At 36.6% G+C, this 10,645-nt stretch overlaps 1 protein-coding gene across 1 annotated transcript; it reads left to right on the forward strand.

The window, feature by feature from the left end:
* The first annotated feature begins 5,996 nt into the window (after positions 1 to 5,996).
* Positions 5,997 to 7,847, forward strand: UBC20 (ubiquitin-conjugating enzyme 20). Its single transcript, XM_079078183.1, has 6 exons — positions 5,997 to 6,272; positions 6,848 to 6,875; positions 6,974 to 7,201; positions 7,292 to 7,355; positions 7,448 to 7,507; positions 7,614 to 7,847. Exons 1-6 carry the CDS (start codon positions 6,148 to 6,150, stop codon positions 7,664 to 7,666), a joined length of 558 nt encoding a protein of 185 aa, XP_078934309.1. The 5' UTR covers positions 5,997 to 6,147; the 3' UTR covers positions 7,667 to 7,847.
* Positions 7,848 to 10,645: the final 2,798 nt, after the last annotated feature.

The raw sequence follows: 10,645 nt of genomic DNA on the forward strand, positions 1-10,645 counted from the left end.
GCCATAATTGCTCCATTACATGTCTGTCGGGCCTTATACATTCACATACATATTCTTTCTGGGCTTTGCAAATCTTAACTATATATACGAAAACATTATACATAGCGTAATTCCATACTCGCGTGAAAACAATTAATGATCTAGTGCGACATGTCGGTTGACACCTTAGAGTGTATAATCGTAGCCTGTAGTTATCACCAGAGTCTCCTGGAGGGAGAGCGGGAGTTTGTGTATAGATCTATATGGGGGTGACTCCCCCATACCCGAGCTGTTCGCTACAGCTAGACTAGGCCAGTCTAGGGTGACAAACCTTACCTAAATCAAGCCGGCGCCTAAAAAACGCCACGACAGGCGAATTCGTCATAATCAAGTATGGTTAAAACGGCTCACATAGAGATCCCCTCCAACATAATTTTATGGAACACCTATAAAATCTTGTTGATACAAAAACATACACACTGATATTCGGTCTGAGGGTTGAGACCACAACACTTTTATAAACAGAAAATATAGGATTTTCTGGGGTAACACAGTTAAACCATACCTTTTACTTGCTACAGAAAATACAGGGTTCTTATTACATTCGATATACATTCCAAATACAGAAAACACACATGCATTAATACTTGATTATGATACATCATGTTCAAACCATTTTCAGAAAATATCGGATTTTCTGGTGTTTACAAACAATTCAAAACTTTTCATTCAAATATGCTTATGAACTCACCAACATTATATATGTTGACGCTTTTCAAAATAACTTGTATTCTTAGGGAATCGTTAAGCAGAAAGGTCAGCAGGAAATGGTGGAATTTGTTATATTTTGTTATCATCATACATTAAATATTTTGAACATGTATTTTATGATATTGTACTTGATGTAAACAATGTTGGTTGTATCTTGATATGTATGATGATGGTGTTGTCTCGTTTCAATTATATACAATTGTGATGATATTGCAAGATGAAGTCACGCGCAAGCCCCCAAACGTTTCCGCCGTCTGGTTCGGGGGTGTGACACCGTCTAACAAAGAAGCAACTGGATGTCACTCTAACCTCGGTGTAAAGATCAAAGCACACTACTGAAGAGGTTAAGTTCGAGATTACAAGAAGGATCCAGTGGCTATTCGAAGTCAGAAAATTTTGGTGGATCATCAATAAGTTCCTTAACATGAATAAATGAAGAATATAGCTGAGAGGTCACTTTGGGGGAAATTATTGAAACAAGAAAGTGACCCTCGTCAGCTAAAAGGAATCGAAGACCTTTTGCCTTGATGAAATCGAAGAGAAGATCCTACCGAAGGCTACTTTTGTCATTTTGTGACCCACATACTTGAAGATTACCCGCATAGATGAATCATGCACGAAGATTGTTTAAGTTACTTTTACTGACGTTGCTTGTATTCATTATCATATCCGGTGTACCATTCATGGTAACCGTAGTCAGTCATTTTATGTTATTTTACTCCTTCATGTAACTTTTGGCACTCTATAAATAGAGCCTCCCACTTCATGTATTCCTTACCAATTACCAATTACCAATTACCAATTACCAATTACCAATTATCAATCTATAATTGAAAGTTTATCAATATCAGATTGTTCATCTCTATATCTTAAGTTATCGTAACTGATACTTAAACCGAGTCACTCTTCACTTGTGTTGTTTATCTTATACTAACTTGTGTTTTCATGCAAACCTTGTTACGATTCAACTTTGTGTCTACTTGTTTACTACTTATTGATATAAACGTGCTGCTATTTATTTTCCTTACATTTCCGCAATCTAACTATTATTATTGTTGAGCTAACAAGATCCACTGAGATTAACTTTAATTCCGCAACTTATTATCTCGTTACTAACGTTTGTTCAATTTTTTCTCTCAACAGAAACACATGTTTTTCTTAACTTGGAACTTTAAACATGATGTTTTAACTTAATTAAAAACGAAAATTTTTGTTATGAAAATGGGATGTAACACCCAATTTCATATTTCTATGGAGTTTCTCCACTTGTTCAATCAACTTCAATACACGTGTTACCAAATACTTGATGTTCCTCCAACATGTTGATATGCGACTCCATCATTTTCATCTGCATCCTTTCATAACAATAATGTTTGTTTCCATTTAGGTCCTTTCTCAATTCATTGAGTGTCATGATGTAGTGTTCCTAATCTCCTTCAAGCTCAAGATCAATCAATTCAAAGTAGCCAAATTTGATCCGAGTTTTCTTTAAACAAACACAATCTAATCAAACTTTAGGTTAAATAGCTCACTATTGAAAATGGGCCATTGAAGAACCATTGAGCTTAATTACGTTCCATACACGACATTCTTTTCTGCAAGGGGTATCGATAACTACATTCGGGGTTAGGGTTAACTGGGTTACTCCAAGTGATAATTCCCTCATATGTGTTGTGGTTGAAATAAAGTGTAGTTGCAATTTATATTCAAGGTTTATTGGAGGAATAATTGCTTGAGATAAAAATGGGGAAAGAAGTTGATTTAAGGGGTTGAAGAAACCCTCGTGTTGGGAGTCTCATTTGGGTCCACATGACACGATGGAGCATACATGGCCAAGGTTGTGCCATGCCACTTTTCCATCAACTCACATAACTGGCCATAAAAGTTCGTGGGTGGATAGTGACAATAATCGTTAAAAAAATTAATATCAATCTCAATCTAATAAATGAAAATTTCTTAAATTTTTTACAATTAAGAATCACATTTAGGAATACATGAATCCTTAGTTCATATTTATAGGATAAATATATCGAATATACAAAAAATAACATAATATCACTACCAACAACTCTTCTAATTAATTTTTCCAAGAGTGAAGGTATATTAATGTTCTAAATGGCGTGAGACGTGGTTTAGTGGCAAGGTCAAACCTTAAACCATGACGACCCTTGGCGAGCCATGACGTTTTTCAAGGCGTGTCAGTTTATATACATTAAAAAGATAAATCACATAATTATAGAATTATATCAAATATATTAAGTTTTTAGAAGTGTTATATTAACATATAATATGAAAAGGCTAATAAAAATTCAATTGTGTTTAGGCCCAATCAGAAAAAAGACAAAAAAAAAAGAAAAAAAAACCCGCGCCTTAAAAAAACTCATGCCATAATGCGCTAAGACGCGCTTTGACATGTTATTTGGGCGCCACGCGTAACAAACCCGTCTTGGACGTTTTTGTAATGGCTAAACTAAGCCTCGCGCCATGGCACACCTTTTAGAACCATGAGATGTATGCATGCATTATCAAAATAGATTAGCGAGTAAGCCTCGCGCCATGGCACACCTTGGTCCCTAATTCTTTATTTTTTTTAAATCATATGGTCCCTAGAATGTATTTTGGTTGCGTGTTGGGTCCATTACAAACATAAAAAGACTAAATTATCCTTCTTTATTTCATTTTTAATTTGTTTATGAATAAATTTCACGAATCATCCATTGTTCCGGTGCCAAAAGACACATTAAGTCCTTATTTTAATAAATTAACTCGAACCGTCCTCCATTTGGTTAAAAGTTATACGCTTTATGCCTCCGGACATAAAACACAATTTTGTACTTATTTATTTCTTTTTTGATTTATTTTCTGTTTATCTGCTATTTATTAATTAATTATTGATTTGTTTATTATAAAATTATTTATTGTCTTTAATAAAAGAAATAGGCTCTAAACCCTAAGCACGTCGTCTCCCTCCCCCATTTCTTGTTTAGTGTGTCTCTTCTCCACCCGTATCACTGCCAACACTAATACTCCGATAACTGTAAGACAACTTTGGCCACTCCAAGGCACCTCTGGCGACACTATCAAACCCTAACCCACCACAACCAAACCCACCCTCCCCTTTCCTTCCCCATTTTTCTTCTGTCCTCCTTGAAACTAGGTCACAAGTCCATCATGCAGACGCATGATGCAATCTGAATCTTGGCAACCATCATGCAAGATCAGAGAAGCAGGTTCAGATTGAACCCAAATCATCTTCATCAACGGTCCTCCTCTGCAATGCGATTCAAAGAATGATGACAACAACCACAACCCACGTTCCATATCCAAATAACTGGGAAGCTTTTGATGTCGACGGAGAAAGAGAGAGGATTGTCGGAGATTCAAGTTGTTTCTTTAGGGTTGGTGAGGGCAGGGCTCTGATTTCTGGACGTGAAGAGAGAGAAAAGAGTTTCTTGAAGTAGTCCTATATGGTGGTCAGTTTTTGACTTCAAGGGGTGTGCTCCGGTGGTGGTTGTTTATAAGTGATGGCTTGGTAGTTATTCAAGAGTTTAGAGAAGAAGAGAGATATGTGAAAGGAATAGGAATGGTGGGTGGGAAGGTTGGGGTTAGATATGAAATGGGGCCTATTTGCTTTCTTCAAAATTTTTAATTAATAACAATAATAATACATTAAACTAATTGGAAAAAAATACAAAAAAGGCATAATAGTCATTTTATGTCTCGTAAGGGATAAAACGTGAAAATTCAAAGTAATGAGGGATGAAGCGTGCAAAATTTAACCAAGCGGGGTTGGCCCAAGTTAATATTTAAAATAATGATTGAACGTTCCTTTTGACACTTATACAAGGTACGATTCGTGTAATTTGTTTATTACTTTATTTGTTATTTTTTAATTAAATATTAGATTACTTTATAAGGTAGGACCCACCTTACACCCTTACCTCACCTACCATGTCTTTCTTTCTAAACTCACCACAACAACTTCATCTTCATTGTTGTTTCCTCCTCTCCTCACGTTCTTACCATCATTGCCAGCACCATCCGTCGATTTCTTCCACCCATTGTTGCAACCAATTTTGTTGAATCTGCAATCCAATCGCTAAAAAGATGCACAAATCTCGCCGGCCAGTGGATACTGATGAGAAAGAAAAAGAGAGGTAACTAGATTTTGATGGTCGTTTAAGAGTTAGAAGCCGACTTTCCCTGATTTCACCGACTCTAGTCTCTAGTGACGAAGACGGCTTTAATCTCGCAGCCCCTGTTCCAATCTCATGTCTCTACAACTTCTTTTTGTGGTAACCTTGGGTTAACTAGAAATACACACAATCAACTTGAACGGTTAAGGGGCCAATCTTGGTTGGAAGTTGTTCGTCTTTAACTAGATTCTAATTCAAATGACCAAAAAGAACACCATATAATATTTATAGTAGAGTTTGAAGTTTGAGTTGCGTTTCAGGTAGGATTTCAGGCAAGATTTTGGTTGTGGATTTGGTATATAAGCCTGGAGAGCGAAATATAAGGAAGGGTTTGGCTATTGGTTGGGCGGTGGTGGTGTACAGGGGCGTAGCTACTCATTGATAAGGTAGGTCCTAGGACCTACATTTTTTCTTTTTTAATACAACAATTATATATAAAAAAAACATAAGGAACTACCTTATTTTTGCCAAAAGACCTATATTTTCATACTTTTTTCCGTTTCATTAATATAAGGAACCACTTTGATTTTGGTTCTAGATTCGCCACTGGTGGTGTAGGAGGCATTCTAGCAGGAGAAGTAGTAAATAGTGGGTGTGTGGACGATTCCTACTGAACTATCCATACTATTAAATAAGAAAGCAATAAAAAGAAACCTTAAATTAAATAAAAAAAGGGTATAACAGTCTTCTTTTTTACCTTTGTCAGGAATAAAACCGCAACAAAATTACATTTTAGAGACCGTCTGAGTTAAGAAAAAAAATTAGGAACCAAACACACAGATTATCCAAACCATAGGGACTATTCGTGTAATTTACTCTAGAGATTAGCTGATGAGACATCAAAATATGAAAATATACAAACTTTAATTTATTTTAGGAATCAACAAGGTGTGCGATTTGCTCGTTTCAAAATATAAAAGGAAAGAACCCTAAAGAAACTAGCCGTTGCAAGAGAAACACGCCTCCGTCAAATCTCAACGTTCGAAAAAAAGGGAAACTTTGCGTGCAAATCTTCTACTAAAACCCCCTTTCCCCTCATTTGTATCAAACCAATCTGAACTCAAAACCCTACTAAATCTCTCTCAAGATTGGAAGAAGAAAGAAGAGAACAGAAACAATTCTCAATTTCTTCTTCTAATTCTTTTGATTAAGATCCATCCATCTTCTGCCCTCTTCTTTCTTCAATTCTGTACTCCGATATATGGCAACCATGAACAATCAAGATAGCAACAACAGTAACAACAGGACTGCTGCTCCACCCACGAACGCATCCAAACAGCCTCTTCCAACGCCTAAGGCCGTCGACACCCAATCTGTTCTTAAAAGGTTCGTTTAATTGTGTTTCCGATCATAAAATCGCTATTGATTTTGAGTTGGAGATTCATAAATTGATCTTGTTGAAATCTATTTAAAATTACCGGTTGAGGAATTAGGGTTTTGTCATCTGTAGATCTGTCTTAATCTTATATGTGAGGCGTGAAATTGAATTCAATTAATCCGACTAGGTTTTCTAGGATTTACTGTTCAACTAATCGCCTCTCTTGTTCAGATTTGTCATTGGTGCTGATCGACTCAATTTTGCTTGAATGTGTCTGTGCTTTTGAGATTTTTTAAAGGAAACTTGGTAATTTTATGCAATCTGTTTCTTTGTCTAGGGTTTATTATTGCCAGTTAAGGTTCCTAACTTTTGGGGGCATCGCCTCCATGAAGAATGTTCATATCCACTGTATTCCTTTTGCTATTCTCTGTACATATATATAATCTTTGGATGAATTGAACCATGATAATTCTTTTTCAATTCTGTAAGAACAAATTGCAAACACAAGACTAACGATTTCATTGATACATTGATGTATTCTTGATGCTTATTCTAATTCATTCTTGTTGTCTTAATGAAACAGATTACAGTCTGAATTGATGGCATTGATGGTAAGCTCTATACCATTTGTCCATTTCTTTTAAATTCGGATTTGGATTCTTTTTTTTGGGACATTGAATCTTATTCATATTTTTATATGTGATTTTAGATGAGTGGTGATTCTGGGATTTCTGCTTTTCCTGAAGAAGACAACATATTCTGTTGGAAAGGAACAATTTCAGGGAGCAAAGATACTGTCTTTGAAGGGACAGAGTACAAACTTTCACTTTCTTTTCCAAATGATTACCCTTTCAAGCCCCCAAAGGTCAAATTTGAGACTGGATGCTTTCATCCTAACGTGGATGTCTTTGGAAACTTATGCTTAGATATTCTTCAGGTAAATAGTTGATGTCATTTTTTTGTTCTTTTTGATAAATGTTTCTTGTAAATGTAAAGTTGATTCAAAATTTTTGAACTTTTTTTTTAGGATAAATGGTCATCTGCTTATGATGTGAGAACTATCCTGATTTCTATCCAGAGTCTCCTTGGAGGTATGAATGATTATGATCTTTCTTGTAAAAACTATGTATAATGAATTTACTATTTTACCCTTGAAGTAAAAACTGATTTAAATTAATTGCAGAACCAAACACAAGTTCACCACTCAACACCCAAGCAGCAGCACTTTGGAGCAACCAAGAAGGTAAAATATATACACACTTTAATAGAAAGATTTAATGTTTTGTTGTATTAATTGTGATTAAATAAATAAATAAATGGTTGATTTTGGATATGGAAAATGTTTGCAGAATATAGGAAAATGGTGGTGGAGAAGCATCTATATAAGAAACCGAATCATTAGGAGAAGAAGGAAGGAATAGGCGATGTGATTTGATAAATGTTGTTGAAGAAGAAAAGAAAATTCCATTTAATTTACTTTTCAATATATATATGATTACATTGGGATCTCATTCTGTTCTTCCTATGTATGTTATGATACAGTGGATAAATTTTTTCTCTTGGAATATGTTTGTTCTGATTAAGTGACTTCTCAAAAGCATACACGAATATTTAAAGTAGATGCAAAAATAATAACTAATCCATGGCAATACTTCATCATTTTAATGACGAATCAATTCAATTAATTAGTCTTAAAGTGCATGCCTTCCCCTAAGCACATCACCATCCTCAAACCACTTTACTAGGCATACATTACACAGCCCACACACTTTTTATTTTTATTTTTCTTTTTCTTATTTAATTTAAATATTTTAAAATAATTAAAGACATAAAATTGTTAGGAATCGGACCGGGTACATGCAGCGGAAACACTATCACACACACAAACACACGAAGGAAATAAAGCAAGAAGGAACACAAGGATTTTACATGGTTCGGATTCGGTGTAAATCCTACGTCCACGGGCGCAACTAGATTTTATATTAACTCACTATAAGATTACAAATGGTAATATCACTCGGCACAAATACAAAGAGTTACATCGCACATATATATACTGAGAGAGAGCCGTACTTTTCTTCAATTCACATATTGTGAATAATATTGCAATATTGCGGCCGTCCATTACCGAATGCATAGTCAAAGAAATATTAAATAATTGATTTGCCGACATGTACGTCCATTCAATATTAAACAATTGAATTGTTTAATAATTGTCAAGTTACATTTATGGCCCTTGAACTCTTAGGAACTTGTCAATTTGTTCATGACTCCATAAATCTTAACAATCTCCCACTTGGAGGCTTGAACAAATTAGTCTTTCTCCGCCATCCAACTCTTAATTACTCCAGTAATCTTAAAAAACAACCAAGTCCTTCAAGCTTCCAGTTCCAAAGAACAAGCTAAAACTTAGTCTGATTTCTCTAGTTGCAACCGCCCCTCATCATCAATTACTAGAAGGGCCAGTTGAAGCTCCCACTAGCTCCAACTCAGCCGTGGCTAATCCCACCACCAACTCATCCTCTGTCTCAATCGGTTTGGACACTCCACCAGATCCAGAGATACACCGAGGACCACTAACACTCTCCAAACATAGCAAACATCCAACAGGAGAGAAATTTTCAGTCTTAGTCTTCAAAACCCAACGACTCTTTGTAACTGTACCCGGAACACGCCCCGTGCTCCCACTGTCACAGAATCTCCTGACTGGTTTAGACTTTCCGACTCGTTCAGCTAACATCCCCTTGGCTCCAGAATTCATGTTTGCAAAATGAACTCTCTTAGCCGTAGATTTAGCGAACCAGATTTTGTCTTGCTTAACAGGGACGGTCATACTTTCCTCAGCAGGTACCTCAACCATATACAATGACCCACACTTCATACCACGAGCAATCACCAGATCACCATTGACCACCCTCCATTTACCACCACCAAACCTTACTTCCAGTCCTTGTTTATCCAGCTGACCAACATAAATTAATTTCTTCTTCAGCTCCGGAATCACCCTGACATCCTTCAGGCTCCATGTAGTTCCTAATGAAGTAACCAAATCAATATCTCCCATGCCCGTTACCTGAAGCATCTCATCATTTGCCAACCGTACCTTCCCAAAATCTCCTTCTTTTAGATTCACCATCGTTTCCCCGTTGTCCATGGCGTGAAACGAAGCCCCTGAATCCATGACCCAAGAGTCTACAGAACTTTCCATATTGAGTATCAATGCATCATCCTCAGACACACTCTCAGCACCAGCAATGTTCAATTCTTTCTTTGGACATTGACTCTTAACATGTCCCACTTCTTGATAGTTCCAACATTTCACATTCTTCAAAGTTCTAGAAGAACTTTTTCCCCGACTCCCACTGCTCCTGCTATTCCCTCTACCTCTTCCGACATTTAATAAATCAGAAGAGGAAGATCCACCTTGATTCTTGCGTCTGATATCCTCGCCTAGAACCAAATCTCTAACCCCTTCAAAAGTCATACCACTGGTCCCCACGGAACTCGTAACAACAGTAACTGTTCCGGACCAGCTATTAGGTAGAGAAGCTAGTAGCAGCGAAGCTTGCGTCTCATTATCAAATTTAATTCCCACAGATGATAATCTGGACAGAATTGAATTTAGATTATTAATGTGAACCGTAACTGAGCCTTCCTCATTCATCCTTGTAGTGAACAACTCCTTTATCAAGAACACCTTGTTAGCCGCCGATGGTTTCTCATACATATTTGACAGAGCCTCCATCATACCACGCGCCGTGGTTTCATTCATGATGTTGAAAGCAACGCTCTTCGTCAATGACAATGTAATAACCGCCTTGGCTTTCTTGTCCTTTGAGTTCCACGCATCTTCAAAAGCTTTTTCCATTTTCTCCGGTTTGTCTCCGAGTACCATGTCCAAGTCTTTCTGACATAGCAATGCTTCTAATTGCATTTTCCACCAGCTAAAATCAGAACCGTTGAACTTTTCGATTACAACCTTGTCTTCAGCCATTATGACAAACAAGAGACAAATCAGGTACACTCGTGCGTGATAAAAAAACGATCATACCCTCCAAACCTTGCTAACCAGGCTCTGATACCAGTTGTTAGGAATTGAGATAGGGTACACGCAGCGGAAACACTATCACACACTCACAAACGAAACGAGAAAATAAAGCAATAAAGAACACAAGGATTTTACGTGGTTCGGATTCGGTGTAAATCCTATGTCCACGGGCGCAACTAGATTTTATATTAACTCACTATAAGATTACAAATGGTAATATCACTCGGCACAAATACAAAGAGTTACATCGCACATATATATACTGAGAGAGAGCCGTACTTTTCTTCAATTCACATATTGTGAATATAATATTGCACTATTGCGGCCGTCCAT

The sequence above is a fragment of the Lactuca virosa genome, chromosome 2 (genome assembly GCF_052849685.1).
Source record: "Lactuca virosa cultivar CGN04683 chromosome 2, Lactuca_virosa_CGN04683_v6, whole genome shotgun sequence".
NCBI classification, from domain to species: domain Eukaryota; kingdom Viridiplantae; phylum Streptophyta; class Magnoliopsida; order Asterales; family Asteraceae; genus Lactuca; species Lactuca virosa.

What these genes read in the sequence shown, in the direction of transcription:
- UBC20 (XM_079078183.1), top strand. Translation starts at nt 6,148, where the DNA reads ATGGCAACCATGAACAATCAAGATAGCAACAACAGTAACAACAGGACT. An exon ending in TATCCAGAGTCTCCTTGGAG is followed by an intron (nt 7,356 to 7,447) that starts GTATGAATGATT and finishes AATTAATTGCAG; the next exon opens with AACCAAACACAAGTTCACCA. An exon ending in ACTTTGGAGCAACCAAGAAG is followed by an intron (nt 7,508 to 7,613) that starts GTAAAATATATA and finishes AAATGTTTGCAG; the next exon opens with AATATAGGAAAATGGTGGTG.